At 38.7% G+C, this 23,394-nt stretch overlaps 2 protein-coding genes across 2 annotated transcripts in view; one reads left to right on the top strand and one right to left on the bottom strand.

Moving 5' to 3' along the window:
• Window positions 1–1,095: 1,095 nt before the first annotated feature.
• On the bottom strand, window positions 1,096–15,370 carry LOC140141257 (superoxide dismutase [Cu-Zn]-like). The gene is made up of 5 exons (XM_072163066.1): window positions 15,184–15,370; window positions 8,236–8,332; window positions 6,002–6,071; window positions 4,757–4,874; window positions 1,096–3,365 (listed from the first exon to the last, which is right to left on the bottom strand). The coding sequence occupies exons 1-5, from the start codon at window positions 15,247–15,249 to the stop codon at window positions 3,258–3,260; spliced, it is 459 nt and encodes a 152-aa protein (XP_072019167.1). The 5' UTR covers window positions 15,250–15,370; the 3' UTR covers window positions 1,096–3,257.
• A 4,916-nt stretch (window positions 15,371–20,286) lies between these two features.
• LOC140141256 (zinc finger C4H2 domain-containing protein-like) overlaps window positions 20,287–23,394 on the top strand; it is a 33,522-nt gene continuing 30,414 nt past the window's right edge. Inside the window, exon 1 of the mRNA XM_072163065.1 lies at window positions 20,287–20,423. Within this exon, the coding sequence (XP_072019166.1) occupies window positions 20,311–20,423 (113 nt within the window). The 5' untranslated portion in view covers window positions 20,287–20,310. The remainder of the gene's footprint in view (window positions 20,424–23,394) is intronic.

Here is a 23,394-nt window from a genome sequence, read left to right as displayed (position 1 = left end):
GAAAATTTACTGTCATATTAGTAATGTCATACAAGGGTTGAGAATTTAAGCTGCAACTCCCGCATAAGCATTAAAATTGGGGAGGGGGGTCAGGGGACAAGCATATTTTGGTCGTGTTTTACAGGGACTTGGTGTAATTTCAGACTATTTTAGCCACAAATTAAGGTGTTTCCTGCTATCTGATGGGCCAATGCATGCAAAGCGTACAAATTTTGCAATTGTACCCTATTTGGGCCTAAAACTGCTAAAAAATAAGCTGCACAGGGCAATTATTGACATTACCCTTGCCAAACCTTAGGGGGATGTGTCCCCCTTGCACCGCCTATGTCCTTGCCCCTTATATTCAACCATAAAGCCTCAACCCTGGCCTCAACTAAAGCGCACTACCTATTGAAACTTAGGCACTAATTCCATTATGGCTGCCATTCGGAGGGAGATTTCATTTAGAACCAGTAGGCATTATCTAATGAGACGGGCTTCCTGGTGTTGAGCTACAAACCAGAAAGCCTTTCATTAAAGGAAGTATCCGGCAATCACAACATTATGTCTTATATGTTAGAAAAATAATTATCAAGCACGAAGCACATGGTTTTATTTAAAACAAATTCATATTAACCATAAAAACGGCCATATCTCAACACGCGATATTCAAAATTCATGCACCAAAATTGTCTAGTGCAAGGAAGGCCAACGACAATTGAGCACAAATAACCATTATGTCATTGCACTAGACAATCTCGGCGCAGGAATTTTGAATAGCTTGCGTGTTGAGAGCCGGCTGTTTTTAATCAGTTTTATGGTCACTATGAAATTGTTTTAAATAATAATTATTTTTCTAACATATAGGCCTAAGGCATAATGTTTTGATTGCAGGAGTCTTCCTTTAAGTTACAGCTCTCTGTCACTAACTGGCTATAGGAGAGTATAGTTGTTACATGACAGAGGGTGCTAAGCATGAGTTATGGCTTTATGGTTCAGACCCTCAAGTCCTGTTTACTCAAAATGCCATTTTATGAGTTACGTCTTTCTTGTTCTCAACCCACAAGGGCACAAACCTGAGATTTTTAATGGTCAATCACACAATACATCTTCCAATTCATAGCTTGATCATTTTATTCCCACCACATTCAGTCAAGGAATTTTACACAAAATACAAATTTCACCATACTGATCACTCTTCCACATACGCTGGGGATTACGTCTGAAGAGACCATTTTGGTCCCGGACTTAGGTAGTTCGCAAATTGAACAAATGTCATCAATTCCAGTGCACAAAACTGCATCTAACAATTGCAACATAGATGCAACACCACACCTCAAGTGGTGGAACATGCACTGAAGCATCAAGAAAGTGTACAGGCCTTTGGCTACTAGTATTCCGCTTGAAATTCATACACCTATGGAAGGCATGACCTTAATCTTCCACACAGGGGGGGGGGTTACCTGAATGGGTGAAATCTTATTCTACACCCCGTGTGTGGAATGTGGAAGATCATGTTTTCCACATACAGGAGGTGTATGAAAATCAAATTGAATAGCTTATTGATGACAGTGTTTTGGGCACATTTGCAAAGGATTTCTGGATATACCAAAATTGACAATTTGATGGCTCAGCCCAACACTGCCTCTGAAAATTTTGCTACCAAAATGAAGAGGAAGCCATGTTGTACTTAGCCCGTAAATTGGCCTATTAACACAACTAGAGCAGATTCAACCCATCGTGGACGTTTTTCAAACAAATCCAGGCTGCCGGTCAATCATCTGTACCTCGTCTTTAGCGTGATATGCATGATCGCCCAGTAACCTGGATTTGTTTGAAAAACGTCCCACGATGGGTTGAATCTGCTGTCGTTATCAACTGACAACGGCAAGACTGATTGTTTTTGATATAATAATATTTGAATATTGGGCCATTACAGTTGAAATCCATACATCCCCTTAGAATGCCAGACACAGGCATTGTGGATTTCAAATGGTTACCTGAATAGATGACTCCATCTGAAATCTACACCCATGAGTGATTGTCATGTCTTCCATAGGGGGCATACAGATTTCACCTGTAATAGCTCATTTCTATAGGTTTTTTCTGCAGCACTATCACTCACTTTACCCAGTCCATACACTGAACATGTATACTATAATACACAAAATATCAAACTATACTCCCATTTTTACTACCACTTAGGGTAAACCAACATACCAGTCATTTAAACAATAATTTTATATCCAATACAAAAATAGATTACACTAGAAAGGTTACATCATTGGTACACAACTTGAATCACTTGTACAGGAGATAAACAATGAGCACTCAAAAAGTTTGCTCCCAAAAAGCCAGCAGTGCAAGTCCTAACCATTATGTGAAGTTGAAGCCTCAGATAAGTGAACACATAGCTGAACACAGCTAATTACTGGACATGAAAATATATGTATTATTTGTATTGTGAATCACATTGGACTTGCTACACTGCATTACTTCTGACTCCCAAAGATCAATGTTAAGTGGCTCAAAATTAATCTCTATGTATGCACAATGATTATACGGACTATTTCATGATATTGGTTTTATAAACACAAAGATAACTTATAACAAGTTATGCATAGACAAACTCACACTGGGGCCTTTTAAGCACCTTTTTTGGTGCTCCTAGCCTGCTTACTGCTGTAATTGTCCCCAATATTAACGCATGGTTTGCAACTTACTCAAAGGGCCCATCGGAAATCACCAATCCCAAATTTTACTGGCATCAGCAGCCTAGTTAGCTATGAGCTTAACTTATTCTGTGGTGCAATAGCCTGGTCTACGGGCCAAAATAGTGTAAAAACAATTTTTCAAACGTCACTGGAAACTGATGGATACCAATCATGTTGATACAGGTGGCCTTGTGTAACAGTACACTGGATTACCAAAACGATTCACCTAATGGCGCATATGGGCTCCCTTGTCACAACTGGGCATTTAGGCAGAAACTAAAGCCCACCAGCAAATAAGGGCACGGACCTTAATGCTTGTTTGGATTTGCAGAGGAGGGAGCTCTCTATTTGTACGTGAAATTTGCCCCAAGTCAAAAGAGCCCATGTGCACCATTAGGAGAAACTTGATGGTATTTCAGAGACTTCAAGTGTCTACACCCATGGTCTAAACCAACCCTAAGTGTAGGTACTCGCACAGGCATTGCAGTGTTCTTCAAGTCTGTGTAAAATCGGTTCCAAGCGTCCCTCCCTGATGCCCCAGTGTGATGTCTCCAGTATTCCTTATTACTTGCAGATTCCAATCACTCCACAAGCATCTCTGGCTCCAGCATGTCCCGTTGTTTTACTGTCGTCATGACCACCTCTGCCCAGGTCATCTACACCAGCATGAACCTGTTGAAAACAATCAAGTATTTAAACTGAGGTCAACAACAAATTCGGTCCCATAGAACAGGGTGTGGTTTTTTTGTTGCTGTTGTGAGTGAAGCGAGTAAGCCGAGCGCTTGATCTGAGCACTATCTTTTTAGCTAGGGATCAGGGAATCACCCCCCCCCCCTATTTAAAAAAAAGATTTCCCCTTACAAATCCGGATTCCAGGAAAACGGAAATCTGTAAAAAAATGGAAATCTTAGTTGATTAAGTTCCAATTGCAATTTGAAAGTATGACCTTTAATTAAATGATGATGAAATTCAGTCTTTATAGCAGAGCAATATAAAATCATATTTGCACCTGCATTATAAATGGAAGCTAAATAATCAAATTATTAAAATGTCACTGCACATTATTAACTGTGGCTCAACATGCTATAATCAGACTTGATGAGAATAGACAGAGGATGGCCCGATTTCATCACGAAGTTTTCACCTGTGGTTGAATCACCTTGACCAGAGATCTAACTACAATCGCAGGAAATGTTTAGTAACACTTTAACCCTAACAAGGAACATGCTTTTTTGCTATCGCTACGGAAGGCAGAGAAGGAACGAAAAAGGAGAGAAGATGAAAAGAATTCACTTGGCACCCCCGGGAATTGATGCCTGGACCCCTCGGGTGCTACGCACACGATCACCGACCTCATGCCACGGGGGAGTCGCTTGCCCGGCCAGAGACTTGGTGCCCATAAATGACTTAGGGTGATTGCGCAATGCCATCGTGTGGAATGCATGCATGCGCAGTGCTTTTCCTTGTAAGATTTTTACGTGTTAGGGTTATAGGCCTATATAGGTATTATTAGGTAATTCTTGGCCAAGTTGGAATACTCGGCACGATTATAGTCAAGACCAAATTCATTACTGTGCCACGAAGTACCATACCTTGTTCTACGAACTTTTTGACAACAGGATGATATGATTTGATAAATGTTAAACTTGCTGGAGCATTGACAATCAAAAGTGATGACCCCTTTCTAAATCTGTATTAATTAAAGTTCTACCCTCCTGAACAGATGGTACCAAAATAATGTGCACCAAAATCAACAATTTTAAAATGATTGAGAAATTCACTGCACACATGTGACCACAAAAAATATTTTAAAACTTTTTTTTTTTTTTAGATCAGGCAATTAACCTGCATTTTGAAACATTTAGTGTTTTTTTTCTGAACATGGTCAACTTATGTACAGGGTAAAAATGTTTTTCCTAATTGATTGCATTTTATGGCCAAAAACTACTTGTTTTGGGGCATCATGGTGAAACTGGTTTAAGGGAGTAAAATTGGCCACACATGTGCATGTACTTTCATATTTGTGTGCCCCATTCCACCCCCCTTGAAATTCAACTACTTACGACAACAGAGCGTCCAACGATGGAGTTGGCTCCGCTAAGGTTAAGTTGCTTATCTGTGATCTCAAATTTAGCGACACCATTATCTCCTGCAGTCACGTTACCAAGGTCACCAACATGCCTGATACAAAACAAAAGAATAAAGGTTTTAGGTTTGTGATTATCTTATTTTATGAAAGATCACATGAATAATCTGAAAGTGAATTACTGTAAAAGTAGAAATTTTCGCGAGGTTATTAATTTCGCGAGTGGACATAAAATCGCGAAAATAAAAACTCGCTAAAATAACCTTTTGCATTAGGTTTCTATTGTATCAATATCAAAACCGTGAAATTTAATTCTCGCGCAATTGACAAAATCGCGAAAATCGCGAAAATATCTTCTCGCGAAAATATTGACTTTTACAGTAAATAGACTTGTTGATTTGATATGTCACTCACCGTAAGTCAAACTCACCACAGCCCTCAGTGCGCAAAACAAAGATCAACTTGTGCCTTCATTGGACAAAAGAAAAACTTTTCTAGGGCTAGGCATTGTTGACATGGTATCTTCTGGAAATAAAGTTTCCTATTAGGCGACGAGAAAAAACACCTCTCCTACATATGATACGGGCCGATGGACCTTTCAAGTGGGGTCGGTTGGGAATTCTTTTAGCAAACAGTGTCGTAGGTAGGGGTTGTGGCGCCTGAGGAAAGGATACATAATGGTGCCCCACCCCCAATTTTTGAAACATCTGCTAGCTGAGTGCACAAAAATTTGCACCAATATCACTAATTTGGGTCTTAAAATTGATCTTTCAAATGAAATTGTGCTGAAATGCACATGAAGCGCGCTAAAATTTTGACTTTCACCATTTGGAGGGAGCGCAGAATCAATGCTGAATTGGTCAATTCTGTGCCCCCAAGACGGTGCCCAGGGCACATGCTCTCCCTTTTATTTCTTTTGTTGCATATTGTTTTGGAAACACTTAAACTGTTTACAAAACAATCATATCTTTGGAACTAAATGTTCAATTTCAATGGAGATTTCTGCAAAATGTAGCTTTGCAAATGCGTTTTACAATCATGTAAAATACTGAAATTGATTACGCACAACTTATTTTGCTTGATCACATCACAATTAACCATAAGGCATGCTGTTAACCAGAATGTTAAACAAATCGTTTCTGTGTTTGATTGACAGGTGACGCCAGACGCAAACTCTGTTTCCGATTATATTTGCACATTGCGGTAAAAAAACCCGACCTACCTATTATCATCCTCTGGTCCTCCATGCTCCTTTTTAAATGGATTGAAATGGCCTCCAGCACTGACGCACCCTGCGTTGGAAAATTCAAAAACCAAAGAAGACTTTATTTTAAACATAAAAAACAGCAGGGTCAGAATTTCGGCGTGAATCAGATAATCGATTCTCGCACAGATTCTCGTAAACAGATTTGCGTGAATCAAAGTTGATTCCTGCAAACGTTTGTAGTTTACACAGAAGTTGATTTGCGAGAATCAAATGATTTCCGAATTTATTCTGCAAGAATCAAGATTGATTCTCGCACTGTGAAACGAAATTCTGACACAGAAACCGCATGACGTGTAGCTCACCTTCCATTTTTAAAACTCAAGACAGTGAGCCACCAAAGAACCCCCTCCCCCCTTAAAGATTTTTCGTCACCATTCTTTTCAGTTAAAGGAAGTCTACGGCAATCATAACATTATGCCCAATCTTGTATGACATACATATGTTAGCAAAATAATTATCAAAACATTATTTAAAACAAACTCACATTGACCATAAAAACGAATAAAAACAGCCGGCTCTCAACACGCTATTCAAAATTTTCTAGCGCAATGCCCGGGAATTAGGAATATCGCCTGTTGAGAGACGGCTGTTTTTATTCATTTTTATGGCCAAGATAAGTTTGTTTTAAATAAAATCATGTGATTCGTGCTTGATAATAACCATGTAACCAGGACCCTCAGTAATCATAATCTGCTTGTTTGCCATTAATCTAGTCAGTGCCGGGTATGAGCATAGGGGTCAATTTTAAAACTTGCTCAAATTTGTTCCAAACCATACCAAAGTAATATGAAAACCCATAAAGGGGGGGTCAATTAGTAGCCTGTCCACTAATCGTAATCTTGAGATGTGTCAAAATTTAAAGAGATTAGGTGCCAAAGTACCAACTCATAAAAATAGGGATAGCAGTCCCAGATAGGTCGTCCAAAGATGAGACAATCTTTTTTTCAATTTCAGCCTATTGCACAAATGGGACGGGGGGAGTTTTGGACCTTAAAAGAGTGGGGACCAAAAAGTTTTAGGTGGTAGGAAAGGGGGGCACTTAGATGATGGCACTTAGTGTACACATATCTCTATTAATTTATCACATTAAAATGATCAGCAACATCTGGGTTGGTCTAAGAAATACTGGCACTTTTTATCATAGCATTTTATATCTCTTCAAAGTAGGCTACAAATATGATTATGTACCAATCTGATCAAAATACAACTAAATCAAGAAAATATTGCAAATAAATTGGATTTCTTTGCACGTAAACTGCACACTTTAGTTTACTATTTCTCATTGCAAAATTATTTTGTACACATCCGGGGTACACATAGGCCCAAGGGTAGATTGAACATAGGGCAGAGTGGGCACAGGCCCAGGTACCACGGTCTTTGGGGGCCAAAACTGATACCTGTGTACATTTGTGTGACCCAATAAATCTCATATTTGACCATTTTAGCTTTTTGCGTAAATTGGTTCCAATTTTAACAATATTTGACCATTCAAGCTTCAATATGGCCAAATTTTTTGCGCCCATTTTGTACTATCATAATAGCCACAGCTCCAAATTATTCCTGCAAAATCAGATAAACACCCTGATTTGGGACAAATCTCAATTAAATATAAAATGAAAATTTCCTTGTGCTTGTATTTCATGCGCAATTGTCCCACCGGGAATATTTCAAACAATTGCCTCCCTCAATGACATGTGACCCAGATACCACACCACTGGAAACAACACTTAGGTCTATGTTTGTTATACGATAATGGGGGGGGGGGGGTGGGCAAAAAAGTTTTGTCTGTCAAAAGAGGGGGTCAAAAAAGTTTAGTGGTCCATCAAGGAGGGGGGGTCAAAAAGTTTTCGAGCGAAAAATTTGAGGAAGACCAGCCCCCCACCAAAGTATGAATGAACACTCCCTTACATGAAAGTTCCTACAGTGTAGCTATGGCCCAAGTTGACTATATGGTCTTTGACCTCAGTATGTGACCTTGGATACCACCAATACACAGAAGCACCCATAATGCAGTTAATTTTTTAGAGGGGTGATACCCCCGGAGTTACCCCGATCACTCGCGTTCACTAAAAAAATTGTGCGCCAAGCCAGCGCTCTAATAGTTGGTTACCCGCGACACTCAACTTTGGCTAGCTACAGCCCTGTGTACATGTATTATATATTTTGGTATCAGAATTTCATGTACTTACCATTGGTGTTATCCCCAAACTCATGGATGTGGAATCCATGTTGGCCTGCTGTCAGCCCAGTTAGTTCTCCGGTTACCTTTACAGGCTCTCCAGCAGCCTATGGAATGATCAAATAAGAGAGATTTTATATGAAAGTGTTGGTATGAAAGGTATTTAGGGGCATGTTGCTCGAGAAGTCTAGCCAAGAATTTGCTCACCGATAGCTTCACATTCTAGGCTAGAGACCATTGCATTCAAAATCTAGTCGGATTCGCTGTTCAAAGCATGACACAGTGTAATGCAACGGAAGTTCAGAAGTAAACACAGCTGATCACAACAGGTGATTGCATCAAAAATGTTGCTAAAATAACACTTCAGCAAAATTTTAGTCTATGTCCAAAATAGGCAAATCTTGCTCTAAGATACAGTTGACTCATCAAAATAACAAATTTCAACATTAACAGAATAAATAACCTCCAGTGCGAAAAATTGCACCGCTGACGGGAAATCAAGTCACACTCGAAAATTATGATACCTGGCAGTGTTCGAAATAAGCACTTATCCTCTTGTCCAAAAATCACTGGGGACAACCATATCACCACTATTTGGATTCTTTGCAGTTTGCACTCAAAAACATAACTTGTATGTTTTGGGGAGTGGGGACAACCAAAATGTTTTGAGGACAAGCAGAATTCATGCTAACCTCCATATTTTCCTTATTTCGGACACTGATACCTGGGTACAAAAACCAGCTGCTGGATACCCAAAGGTCATTATTTAATATATTTACCAGCCTTTCACTGGCCAGAATTTGGTGAAAGTTTAATAAAAAGTTTAACTTGTTTAAATTAAATATTTTGCAGATTTTCAATAAATACCATAACATTGCTACATACAGGCATCTGTTTGGGGACCATTACAAAAAAACATGCAAATTTTGCACACACTTTGCCTTGATCCCTTGTGATACTTGTACCCCGGTTACCCGGGACCCGCCCCCAAAAAATATAGGGTACCCGGGAGCGTAAATTCCCGAAAATGAGAGGCCTACCGCTGTCCGACCGAGAAACGATAGCAAAGCACTCAGTTTGAATTTTGACTAACTTTGAGAAATTTGCACCAAAATGGTCAAATTTTCAAAAAGATCATAAAAAGCCTGATTTTCACCCAAATTTAAAATATTTTTGGTTTCAACTAAAGTTGGTCAAAATTAAAATGAAAAAAAACTGAAAAAAAAAACTAGTTTTAGTTTTTAAAATTAATAAAAAACACTGTTTTTGGGATTTTAAATTTTAAACATTACTTTTTATACCACTGTATTGGTAAATTGGTATTGGCAAAATATTGCCAAACAATATAGAACATTCGATGTCAACTTCTCAAAATATTGGAGAAATATGCTCACCAAACATTGGGAAAGTACCGGGGCACTCCAACTTTGAGGTGACACATATTTAGGGCTGTTAAGACCCCTTTTCAGCATCGCTGTCACCCAAAGACCCCATATTTTTTACTTAACACATGCTCTGTCACCCGAAGACCCCTATTTTTCCATTTGATCTGTCACCCAAAGACCCTTACAAGTTCAATTTAAACAGCAACTTTCATTTATCACTGAGTTTGTTACTTATTTTGAAAAAACAAAGAAATTTGAAGTTGTTTACTTTTAGTTTATAACTAAAAGTTAGTAATAATCAATGTATTAAGTGACCCATTTTTTATTTGGACTTTTTTTTTTCCACCCTGTATAACTTCAAGGACACCCTGTACAATGAGTTGAAATGTGTATATTTAAATTGCTTTTGCTTTCAGCTTTCCAAAAATGTATACTTTTGCTAGTTTAGGGTTGATAGTTGTGGAGATATTCTAATTTGAAACTTGATTGGTGTGAAAATTCATCATTTTTGTGATGTAATGCTAAGGGTGGCGAGTTCAAAACACATGGCCATTTTGCTCTCACCAAATGCCAAAAATCGTGCTCTCACCCAATGACCCCATATTTTTCACATTTTGCTCTCACCGAATGCCCCTTAGTGCGAAAGTGCCAGCCCTACACCTATATCCATTTCAAATTGAAGTGCCCCCCACCCCGGGAAGTACGCAATCCAATTCGATTCAAAAGCGTGGGAAACTGAAAGTGCATAAGGCCCATGAAAGTCAATTCCAAGTTTATCATCCCTTTTTTTTCCCAGGTTGGTGAGGTGACTTTTTCATTTTTCATTATTTCATCAGATTTCATTATTGACCTAAAGTGCGTGTTGATTTAAAGCCACACTCCTACTAGACTATGCCATAGTCGATTTTTGATAAATAAACATGTTATTAATCATGATGAACGCATTCAGTTGAACTCGAAATTATACTGATATTTAGTACATCAAAATACTAGTATAAAATGGTTACCGGTATGAAAAAGTTTAGGCTATATAATTATATTTGTGACAGTAAAAGTAAAGTATAGGCCCTACGTAGGATTATATTATTGAATGCAACATATCATAATGGCATAATTATAATGACACTTCAATACTGAACAATTCTAATTTTAGAATATGCCAGTTTATTATCCGAAAAACCGACTATGGACTTTCACTTTTAAGCAGAACTTTACCCCGGACTCACACACTGTCAATCATACTTGTTTATCAATAAAATCTAACATCAAGACTAAGCATGGTGGTACAATCCACCAGCACAAAAGCGCCGCATTCCCTAGATAGTTGTGTACCATCATTACCATGTATAGTTATAATGGTACCAGTACGCGTCGGGAGGATTTAAACAATAACGAGATCTGGGCGACCAATCACAAGCCAGATTCATTTTTAAAGATGCATTACATCATGACTCAATTTTAGTTAGGCCAGAAATTGGCCTAACTCTCAAGGCAAAGTCAGTAGTCCACTTGGAAAGCTAACAAACAGAGGGCGACGGTGACTGAAAAGATCAGTTGTGAAAATCTATCAATTGTGCACTCATTAATTAAATCAGAGTTTTAAGCTTAAATGTAATAGCCAGAGTAGTGCACAATTGGCAAGTGGACTACGGAGAAGTCTACACTCCTACATGTTATTTATAAACATGTTTTTATATGGGTAGGGACTAGAAAAGTTAGAGAAGAGCCTGGTTTTGGTTCCAAGTTATAAATTTATATGTTTTACAAACAAAAATATATGTTTCCAATTGCTAAAACTGGTGAAAACACTGATACTTTGAAAATAATGAATTATTTTGGCATTTTTGAAAATTTGACGCGGGTGTTTTTGGTGTCCAAAAAGTGACGCGGACGGGGGACGATAAACTCGGAATCGACTTTCACGCGCCTAATCCACGGCCACTCAAATACCACCTAACAATAACAATTGCTATTTCTTGGCAAACTGGAACACTGTGATTCCGCTAGTGGCTCCGCAATAAAGACACACGAATATAGCGCGGTATACACACACCTTACACTGCGTACACACTTAGTACACTACATGGACGCAACGTGCATGTTCCAGTTTGGCCAAGAAATACTGTCACGAACCCCTCACGGAAATACCCTGCGCCTCCTCGAACCACCACGACCCTGTCAGGTCTATAACACTAACGCACTTATACCTCCGTGACATGCTCCCCCTTCTCGTAAGGCGCGTCCTCGCGCCTTACTTCCTCTGTTTAAACTGGTCGCCCTTGATACAAGGCATACTTGGCCAGACTGGTCGTCCTTGCTACAAGGAATACTCAGCCAGCCATTTTGTGAACGCCTAACCCTTTCCGATGGGTGGATGATCCCCCTGGTGTTAAGAAACACCAGGGACCACCGCTGCCACCATTTATGTCACGAACCCCTCACGGAAATACCCTGCGCCTCTAAGCCACTTCCGGTCCTGCCGGGACTCGAACCCACGACCCTGGGTTTAAGAGGCGAGCGCGCTAGCGTATAGACCAAAAGAGGACTTCCCCGTCAGGTCTATAACACTAACCCACTTACAAATGTATACCTCCATGACAAGATACTATAATTTAAATAAAAAGTGGTACACCCCCTGAATTGACAATTGTGACTAATTTTCAGGCCTCGAAATAAGCCAGAATTTCTTAGGGCCATTTGGGCCCTTGATCTTAAAATGTTTGAGGGCCCTCACAAATTTTTGTGGGCCCGAATTTGGGTCATTGGTTTAAAACCTATGACATATTACCCCACAAAAAAGTGAGCAAATTGCCACAAATTTTGGGAAAATTTTGAAATTTTTTGCTAGATTAAGGAAAAAATGGGCCGTTTTTCGAAAAAATTAAAAAAAAAAAAAAAAAAGGACCCATTCATATATATATATACCAAAATAGGCTTTGAAAAAGGGGTCATTGATATACCAGAAGGCCGAAAATGCTACCTATGTTTATGCACGTCCCTCGTATGGTCATTTGTACTGAGTACCCCCAGGATTTCGAGCCCTGCTAATTTTGCATTTTTCTCAAAAAATAACTACACTCACTAGATGTTCGCCTTTCGTATCTCTTTCCTTGTTGGAAAGGTATAACGTTGAGGAGATAGGAACATGTATGCCTGCCACTTCCACATACTTGTGCATAATACGGAAGGTCGATTTGTGCCCATAAATGTTTAGGCCTATGTTAAACTGTATGTTATACAAATTGTACAGCTATCATTTCTACCCTATGACGAACCGACATACCTGTAAATCAAATAGCCCACAAAAAACTGGTCATCGCTGGTATTTTTCATGAAGAAAAACGACACTTTTTACGCGAACATGTCCAAAACACGCCAGCTGACGTACAAGCCTCCCCACGCATGTACATAAACAAGCCGTGTTCATTGTTTAATTGTCACCTGCAGCTGTTCGCAAGAAAACTTTCTGCATAAAATTACCTGGGGTCGTTATCAGGCCTGAGACACACTGGCGCTAGTTTGAGGACAGTCACTATGAGTTACTAATTGTCGGCACATGCAGAAAATGCGTGATGGGTCGCCATTTTGTGACTCGTGCAAGCTAACACAAACAAATTATTGGACTTAATAATCTTTTCAAGTTTTAATAAAACGTGCATCTTTCATGATAATATTACATTTTATTATTTGAATTACATAAGCTATGTCAATTTTGTGTCCATGTTAATTTTTATATGGATTTACCTGTGTTGATTTTAAACTGTTGTGAACGTGGAGCTACGCAAATTGGCAGGCGATTACCCACCATGCAATGCGAATACACGGAAACGATCCAGTTTAGGATGCATCGCAGTTCCTGTTGTGTAAACCAGGCGTAAACCGCCCATCCAACCTGATCGTGTGCACAGGATTTGTGCTGGAGGCTAGTTAATGCGCACAACCAGTGTTCGAAATAAGCACTTATCCTCTTGTCCTCTTGTCCAAAAATCACTGGGGACAACCATATTGAGCTAAGTACTTATCCCCTGGACAACCACTATATTTTACCTCCAAAGGATGACACATTTTGGGGACAACCAAAATGTAGTGAGGACAAGCAGAATTTATGCTTTAGTTATCCTCAGGATAACCTCCATATTTTCCTTATTTCGGACACTGCGCACAACCAATGCGCAGAAGAAGACCTTGATACTAGGCGGAGCTTACGTTTCACAAGAATGATTGACAGCTGTGAGTAAGTGAAATTCTGTTCTGTGATTGGTACAAAAATATGGTTCTCGTATAAATGAATATATTATCCATGGCTTCAAAATTAGGAACCGTTTCTTCCACAGTGCCACAGTGCTCTATGGTCTCTACTCATCATACACGACCGTAGAAGATCTGGCCAGCGACGACGCTTGCCAATCAGGCTAGCTATTTGTACGGCGTGGCCTCTCATGCTTTTTATTATCTCTGGTCTTGTCACGCTGGTAGATTCGCCCACCTGTGATTACTGACCTGGATCTGACAGAAGATTGTGGAATTTACGATTTTCAGCAGCAGGATTTTATGAAACTGCCAATATTTGCAAGTATTCTGAAGGATCGGTAATAATTAAAATATTTTTCATGGTGTCGGTAGTGCAAGTTGAAGTTAGTGAATTTGTGGTTTTGTATGTTATGTGCAAGAGTGTTTTCAGGAAGCGTAAATAGGCAGGCCGTTATGCTACTAAGCTCTCCATCTTATATGTAAGTTCGGCGACGAACTGGACACATCACACGGTAGTGTGATGTGTCCAGCCTGGATATAAGGAACATGCACAGAAGATCCGGGACCTACTCTGCCATGTTTGGCTGAGTAACGGTACATGAACACGGTCTTTTGTGCCTAGTCATTGTGTAACTTAGCTGTGTTTATACCCGGACTGAATCATTGTCGCTAACTACACAAGTTATGTGTGCAATTTTAGAGAACGTTGACCGACAGAGCCTAAGGGTGTCAATATAGGCCTATGTGTCGCTTTTGAAAAACAGCGAATCATGCGCATGCTCAGCACGCAAATACGACGGCGATTTAGTACACTGACCATGCGTGCGATTCAGGTTTCTCCAAAAGCGATTGAGTATAAATGCATCTTTAGAAATGACCGGCGATTGTGTGTTCTCAAGTGGGTTTTATCATGTTAATTAGTGACCTCGATCAAGCATTGAAATGCTGTCATTTTTTGTACTGGATCGTTCAAGCATCTCCAACAAATTTTTCAATGTAAGTGCCTCTGCTCTGGCCGGCCTAGACTAGTAGAAGTAAAAACTGATACTATATGATATACTCCCGATCCAGAGTTCTAGCTATTAAACACTCACAGCTGCACTGGTATTAAAGAAAAGTTATGTATATTATAGAAAATAGTCACAAATTTATCAAGGGGTGTAGTACCACTTATTTATAAACAGTATCTATAGAAAAAGAAGACAATCATGACAATGGTTTATGGACGAGAAGAACATGAACATGCATGCATGATGAAGAAGAACCCTTCCGAATTCGACATCCATGCATCAAAAAAAAATTTACGATTACATTTTACCTACCTGTTCAAACGTCACGGTGCCTTTCACTTTCTCACCGACGAGGCAACAAACAGCTTTGATACTCATTTTGATATTGGATGCTTTGGAAAGAAGTTACTGGAAAAACAGGTTGATTTGGGAGGAACGAAAGACCTGACGAATGCAAACCCGTGCTGTGTGCAAAACAAGAGGCGGAGCTGAAACGGGGGCTTGGGTCTTGTTGCACTGCTGGGTACTCCCAGGGATGTGAGAGTCTCCACTCCACTCTTTCCCACGGGTGACAAAAAAATAAGGATATCATTCATAGCTAAAGGATTGACACCTTTTCTAGTTAGCTCATCAATACAATCATCCCACCCATCAATCGCCATTTTCCTCCAAACATTAAACATGTGTACCGGACCAGTCGGGGGACCAGTCAGACCAGTTCCACCGATTCTATGAAAGGTGAAGGACCCCGGGCAGGTCACCTGATACGAGGCCGATACGATAACGCTGTGGTGGTGTGTGGTGTGGCAATGAATGAGTGGAGGCGGTGTGTTTCCAATGTAAAATTGAGATTTCGTCAATACAAAGCGCTCCTGGAGCACTAGGGTTAGGGTTGGCTACTTTTACTAGGGGCTGTCATAGTGTCATTTTCTTCGGAAGGGGGGTCATGAATATACTGGGGTCATAGAATTTAGACCAAATATAGGGGGTTATAATTTTTAACACCCAAAATATGGGGGGGGTTATAGAATTATTAAGGGCTGGTGACTCATAATTTTCACGCGCTGTGCGCGCCCCGGGGTGCGCGCATTCTTTTAATTTAACAATCAAAATGTGCGCACAATCATTTGTTAATAAATAATAATGCAAAGTTTTTTTTTTTTTTTTTTTTTTTTTTTTTTTTTTTGAGTTTGTTTAATATTTAATATCTAAATCCAAAACATTCAATTGTGAGATAACATGATGCACAAACATAACAAATATGTTCAGTATTACTTAAATACAGGGGAAAAACACTCCCAGTCAAATTTAGCCCTTTTCAACAAATGTGTTATTTTCTGGCAACACTCCGCTTTACTGATATAATCCCCAAGCAATTTATATCAATTTTGAATGGGGCATGGTCTGCTTTGTTCACAACCACAATTGCAATATTCTGGGAGTCATGGCCAATAGTTTTTTGCACCTCAAAAATAGGTCAAAATTGTCACTTTTTCAAAAGGGCAAAACTATAAGTGTTGCCAGGTCAAAAAGATACAACCAAACACCACATGAATAATTTTTATTTTTTGTTGGAAAGCAGAAAGATGGTCCATTGTAAGGATCTAATCAAATTTTTTCTATCTTCTCGAATAATGGAGCAATGGCCCGTTCTTTTTTTTTTTTTTTAATGCAAAGTTTTTTGCCTTCTTTGCACGCACAATCAAATTTACAATGCATTCCGCACACTTTCTTCGCTCTAAAGTTTTGGTGCGCTCCTCGCCTTTGTTCCAAATGACTAGTTTGTCTTCAGTCTGTGTAGGCGGAAGGGGGGTCATAAAATTTTTCGACCCACGATAGGGGGGTCGTAAATTTTTTGCCCGCGATAGGGGGGTTATGAAAAAATTTACTCCGGTCACCGACATATTCATGACCCCCCTGCCGAAGAAAAAATTACATCCCTAAAAGCTTATACATGCATTAAAAATGAAATTAAACTGAATTGATATGGACTTTGCCCGGGGACTTTGGGTCCGGATTTTGGATGCATTTGAGAAGAATTGGAATAAAATGATTTGGCTTGGGCATGAATTGAATTGGATTGGAATTAATTGAAATTGTGAGCAATGCCGGAAGAAGTAAGTGAATTGGAAAGTAAAATCATCATTGAGAGATGACGAATTGAAATGGAATTGGAAGGGGACACAGCTTTTTGGTGGGTATGCTGCCCCGGAATTTTCAGGTGGTGGCGATGCAAAGTGAAAGGTCATAATTTGTCGCCCCCCCCTCAAGTATAGAAAAAAATTGAAAATGAAAACCTCAATGGAGCGAGTTGGTGCAACGTTTTGACAATGATGTTTATTGGTTAGGGACCGTTCACAAACACTTGTTAGGGGGCCTGATGCAAAAGGGCCCTTTTTGAGCATTTTTGACCCTCCTAAGGGGGGTCACTGAACAAATTTTCCTGGAAAAATTGAGTTTATATGCTTTTCTATGAGGTTGACCCATAATTTTCATGTCAAAAAGGGGGGCCCTGAATTTGTTTAGGTCTGAAAAGGGGGGGGGGGGCGAAAATGTTTTGCGATAAAAAATTTTGGCATCAGGCCCCCCTTACTTATTTTGAATATTTTCAGACCATTATTTACAACACATTTCCAACAGTACCCACGATTATCCACATGGTTATAAGAGTTTGCAACAATTTTACACTTTTTTTGGTTATTAATGGTACCGTATAGGCCTACTAGTAGTACGAGGGTCGGTCAGCATGTAATGAGAGTTGACTGGTAACCCCATAATATTTTCATGTGGCATTTAATTTCTGTATTATGATCACATAAACACTGTATACCTTTGTCTTTCAAACAACACATGAAAAACAATATATCACACGCTTAATTACGTGACAGCATTAGCATAAAATCAATGGGCTATTCCAGAAAATAGATGCACACCCCCTATAGAGGAGTTCGGATTTCCGGACTTTTTGTCCAATCGAGACTGTTGGAAATCCAGACTTTTAAAGTGTCCAAAGGTAAAAAAATCCGGCAGAAAAATAGTTCAACATCAGAAATCCTCAATTTAAGAGCTCATTTTGGACATTTCCGTAATTTTTCCTTCATTTAATTGGATTTCCAAGCTTTTTCAAGTGATATTGGCAACTGGAATTCCAGTCGTTTTCAGAAAGCAGACTTGGAAATCCGGACATTGATTTTATTGGAAATTTACTCCTCTATAGGGGGTGTGCAATTATTTTCTGGAATGTGGAATAGCCCAATGGTCTACACAGTCACTGGCTGAAAATGAGTCGTTTTTGTTAAGGGAATAAGAGGGTAGTGTATATTTTAGATTTTCTCAGGAATTAAAGTATGGTGCTGCCTTTTGGAATAGCAGTAGAACACAATCTCCCAGCTCATAAAACCATCTTTGTTGGGCTAGCTGGAAAGGTTTTAGCTTATATTTATAATAGGTCCTATGTGTTATTTTTGACAAAAAGGAGGCCTTTTGTTTCTATAAACATTTTGATAAAGCAAACATGTATTTTTTTGCCAGTTCTGTTGACTAATCCCCAAACATTAAAATATAACTAATTTTCTGTTCATTTGAGGTTGATCCATAAAAAAATCATATGAAATGTTAAATTTCTATTTACATAGCATTTTGTAACGTTTTTAAAAGCCCTATATTTACATGAAATTGTGCAATTTACATACATTGCAGCATGTTGTACCTATTGGTCATCCCAAATAAACATGCACAGATTGTAGTTTGATTTGCATCAGTTATCATTGTAGGCCTACTGAGTACTGGCATAGGCGTAGATCCGGGGGGGGGGTCCCAGGAGCTTGTGTTTATTTAGTGTGTGATATGATTTTTTTCATGTGTTATTTGAAAGACAAAGATTGATGTGCTCATAAAGAGAAATGCCATGAAAATAATCCATATCAGTCAACTCTCATTACAAACTGACCGCCCCTGTTTTTGGGTGGGTGCGGCGTGCCGCACCCACCCTGTATTCTCTGACTATTGACCTACTTTTTCACATGCCGCAGTGTTGAGAAAATATTCGTGCCGGTTATATCCCAAACACCCATAGAGGTGATAGTTTACGGTGAGTTTTGTAATTATTACTTGATTTTGATATAAGTAATACGATAAAGTCGTCATAGGCAGTAATGTGTTTGTATTAAAAGAAATAACAAAAATAATTATTTAAGTAATAGAAATACTATTTGGAAATTGCAGCAAGATTTGCAGATGTTTTTATTTGAACAGTACCAGTTCACCAGTTTTGCTAGTTTTCCTAATCTTTGGGCTAAATTAATAGCATCGTGAAGGTCATATATATCATTTTATACTGACAGCTTCGGCATGTACTTAAATACAGCTTGTATGTGCATTGTGTTCAGTGTGTACATAGGCTATTTACTTTTCAAATCTTGTGACAAATAGTGTTTGCTGATGCTTGTATAAGGTATTATAGACAAATTATTAGAATGCATGTGCACCAGTAGAAATGGCCCAGGTTGAATAAAATAAATAAACATAGGCCTATGAATGAATATTTTATTCACTGGATTATTTTTGTTGGGACAAAATAATGATATAGTTTGACGCTTTGAAATACAGTTATGTTAATCATAATAAAGTTACAAAGTTATAATAATATATAAAAATAATATCGAAATATTGTAAAATCAAACATTTCCCCTCATAAGTTGCAATACAACATATTGAGGAAATTGATATGACAGATTTTTAAACTTTGATATGGAAAGATACCCCAGCCCTGTTGTCTCACCAGAGAAGATGAGCAGAAGTCTTTCTATCTGATGATAAAAACCCTCTAGGTATGATTACGAAAATGTTTTAAATAACTATTATCTACAAAAGTTTTATAACCATGTTTTATATAAAATGTTAACATAAAACGTCTTGTGTTATGATGTGAAGGGTTAATATAAAACAGGGAAAATCTGTTCCAACTGACCAGCAGAGAACAAAGGATAAGCAATAGATCAGATTAAAATCAGGGAAAATATGACACAACCTTCAATGGGGAATAACAAACGTATAAACGTATAAAGTTAAAAACTCTTTTAACTTTGTTTATACGTTTTGTGTTATTCCCCTATTGGAAATCGATGTTGTGTCATATTTTCCCTGTTTTTAATTGTGAACTTGACTTACTCATTCTTTCATTTCTCTTGACAATATTTCATTTGCCCACCCTATTCCTTTTAAAGGAATTTTTATACCGCTTTGAGTGCAATCAATTTACAATACAAAAACCCTGTAGAATGTAGTAATACTAGAACAACTGTCTCAATCTCCTCTCTTGCTAATTGGAATGCGAAGTTCAGCACGTTTTCATTAGTGCATGCGTATCAGTGGGCAATCCAATATAAACCCCACGTCTGGATGAGATTGATGTTTACAATTTCTTCATCATTTGTCCACATGGTTTCGTGGTGGCGAGACGTGTTTCCTCTGACCGCTGCCTTGCAGTATAGGATGGAGTCGGATAATGCCGCAGATTTGCTCTATAAAATGGAGAAAATCAAAGAGATTCGGTAAGTTTATAATAGTAACTGTTGTCGTGTTGAGTAATTGTTAATCGTGTACTGCAGTTGCGTTGATGTTTTGTATGTTTGCGTGCAGTAAAGACTAGTATGCGTTTTTGTTAAGCTTAAATCCATTTTTGTCATCATGTTTCATTTGTTTGTATACTCATTACTCACTGTACTAAACCATAAAATGGTAATTCATGCCATTCAAGTACTTCTTCAAGTTTATCTTCAATCCATTGACATTCAGCGTTTTGGAGCAAAAAAGCCGGGATACTCCGGTTTAAAGCCCTAATGTTATTAGTAATGCAGGATTTCCTTCAAATTTTAAATTTGTTATTTTACGGTAAATCAAAATGCTGAATAATAATTGTCAGGAATGGTTTCTGTCAACAGACTGTGTCTACCAAACGGGGGCTCTTTCCGGGGGAACATACCCATAGTCATACATGATAGTACCGTACCTGTAGTCATTTCATTCTAGTGTTAAATGCCAGGTAAAAATGTCAAAACTGAATGTTGATTTTGCTTGAGAAACGACTCAATTTGGCTTGATCGCGTCACAAGTGGAAGCTTTGGTTGATTTGTAAATTTGTATTATTTTGAATGGTGGTGTTCAATTTCATATAGGGCCGTATAAAATTAATGTTTTGGTTCTTGTCCACTCCCTCCTTGACCTTGATTTCTGGGATTTGTCAGATTTTTTTTTTTTAGATTTTTCAAATTTTTTAGACTTTGGAATACTTTAGGAAACTATGTATATTAATAAGATTATTAGAGAACACATATATCACTTCGAAGACTTTTTGTGGTACATACTCTAGGGCTTATCCCTCAGAATCTCACATTTAAAAAAAGAAAAGATCTCCTTTCCTCAAGCATTGTTGAAAAAGACCGAAAAATACTAACAATGCTAATTTTACATTGAAAAAAATAGAGTGTAGTAGGGATTGTACGTTTTCAATATTACATTCGCATGGACGCTTCTGGCGAGTAGATTGCTAGCAATATTTGGCTTATTTACCATCAAATTTAGGGGCCGTCCATAATTCCGCCATTTTCACTTACGTACAAAGCGTACGTAACTTCTTACCCCCCTCCCTCCCTTGAGTTACGTACAAATAAAATGGCGAAGGATTTCCACGAGTAGGCCTACTACTAAGAGCAAAATTGAGATGTTGAGTTGGGGTTGGGGTTAGAGTTTAGGTTAAAGATTTGGGTCAGGTTTAGTGTTAGGGTAGGACGGTTGGTTCTGGATTAATGTTTTTACAGATAAGTTGAGAACTGTTGAAAAAAACTTCAATTTTAAACCATATTTTCACTTGAAATCGAAAGCCATCCATTAATTAAAATATAGCTTAAAATGCAGCCGATGCCCAGGATTTTTACCCCCTCCCTCCCTCTTACGTACGCTTTGTACGTAAGTGAAAATGGCGAGAATTATGGATGGCCCCTTATATCCCTCAATGTACCTGTATAGCTTTAGCATATCCAGCGTGGTCAAAAATAGTTTTTTGAGGTTTCTGATCGTCACGATGAAACACTTTTTAAGGACACAATTTTCTCAGTTTTCCCAGCCATTTTGTTTACTCGTTGTTATCAACATGACCCAGAAGTAACTGATCACTGATCAGTCTCGACTCTCGACCCCAGACTCGAGTGCAACGTGGCTGTATCTCAGCGGCACACCCCTACCAAAATCAAACTTGAGTATCCCCGGCCTACTCGCAATGGAATAGTTTCCATGTATGTATACGTAGTTTTCCGCACGCAGTCCACACAATAAGCCAGGCTAAATAAAATCAACATGGATTCCATACAACATGTGTCATGCATGTAATTCACATACCTGACAACTTTTAAAAGTTCAGTTTCAAAATTGAAGACATTTTTTAAATCGAAAAATCTAATAGAACAAGAAGCTGCTTTGATTGGCCGATCCAGCCCAAGATCGGTAGTGCCGATCTCCGATTTCAAATTTCATACATCGGTCTGATCCGATCCCGAATCAGATATAATTATAATATTTTCAAATCAGCGCTAGTCCATCTCCAGTTTACCCTCATAACGATCTCATATCAGGCTCAGGCATGAGAATTCCCCGCTTTTCGGCGTTTTCCTGCCTTTATTTGAAGTCAAAAATTGACCTCTCCGAGTTCAATGTGAATCTGATGTAAAAGAATATGGGGGGGGGGGTAGGGGTGGAGGTCCATGGACAAATTTATCTCTTAATCTCCCCCCTTACACAGCTATGTGGATGGATTAATCGCTTAATCTCCCTCACACACACTCGGCTACACAGACGAATTAAACACGCAAATTTTGTAAACAAGTTTGCAATCACGATGGGACCACTGGAAAGTCTATTGAAATATTTTTTTGTAGATCGGTATGAAGATTGGCAACATAGAGGATTTTCCCCGATTCGGATTCAAGATCGATTCAGTCCCAGATCGGCCGATCCCCGATCTATTGATTCTTGATCTACCAATTCTGGATCGGCCAACACTAGCTTTGATCACTAGCAACAAAGATTTCAAGTTTGCCGTTTCCCATGTACGGTACCATAGACTTCATAGAGCCATATTTCATAATGTCCAAATTTCTCGGTTGCAAGCACAATTTTGGATTACCGTATTTCGTCAAATAAACGCCCCCGGGGGCGTTACATTTTCCCAAAGGGGGGTGTTTATTCAAGGTCAATTTTAGAACTATAATTCATGTTAAAATCATTAGGTACACTTAAAACTCAAGCTAAAATGACGAACTATGAACTAGAAACACTGACTTCTGGTTAACTTCCGGGTTTCCAATCCAGATTTCGCCAAAAAGTGACGCTATTATCGACCATATGGGCAACTTGGTAAGCTTACTACACAAGATAACATGGAAATATCAGCATTTTTGAAACATCTTGGTTGAAAAAAGTGGTGGGGCGGTTATTTGAGAGGGGGCGACTATTTGACGAAATACGGTA

Source organism: Amphiura filiformis, chromosome 19 (genome assembly GCF_039555335.1).
Source record: "Amphiura filiformis chromosome 19, Afil_fr2py, whole genome shotgun sequence".
In the NCBI taxonomy this organism is placed as follows: Eukaryota; Metazoa; Echinodermata; class Ophiuroidea; order Amphilepidida; family Amphiuridae; genus Amphiura; species Amphiura filiformis.
The sequence above is the reverse complement of the archived record's forward strand: the minus strand, read 5'-3'. Positions and strand labels throughout refer to the sequence as shown.

Excerpts from the sequence above, each read along its gene's own strand:
- LOC140141257 (XM_072163066.1), bottom strand. The coding sequence starts at position 15,249 with ATGAGTATCAAAGCTGTTTGTTGCCTCGTCGGTGAGAAAGTGAAAGGC. Across the intron at positions 8,333-15,183 it reads GCACCGTGACGTTTGAACAG|GCTGCTGGAGAGCCTGTAAA; the intron begins GTAGGTAAAATG and ends ATCATTCCATAG. Across the intron at positions 6,072-8,235 it reads GTTTGGGGATAACACCAATG|GGTGCGTCAGTGCTGGAGGC; the intron begins GTAAGTACATGA and ends TTTCCAACGCAG.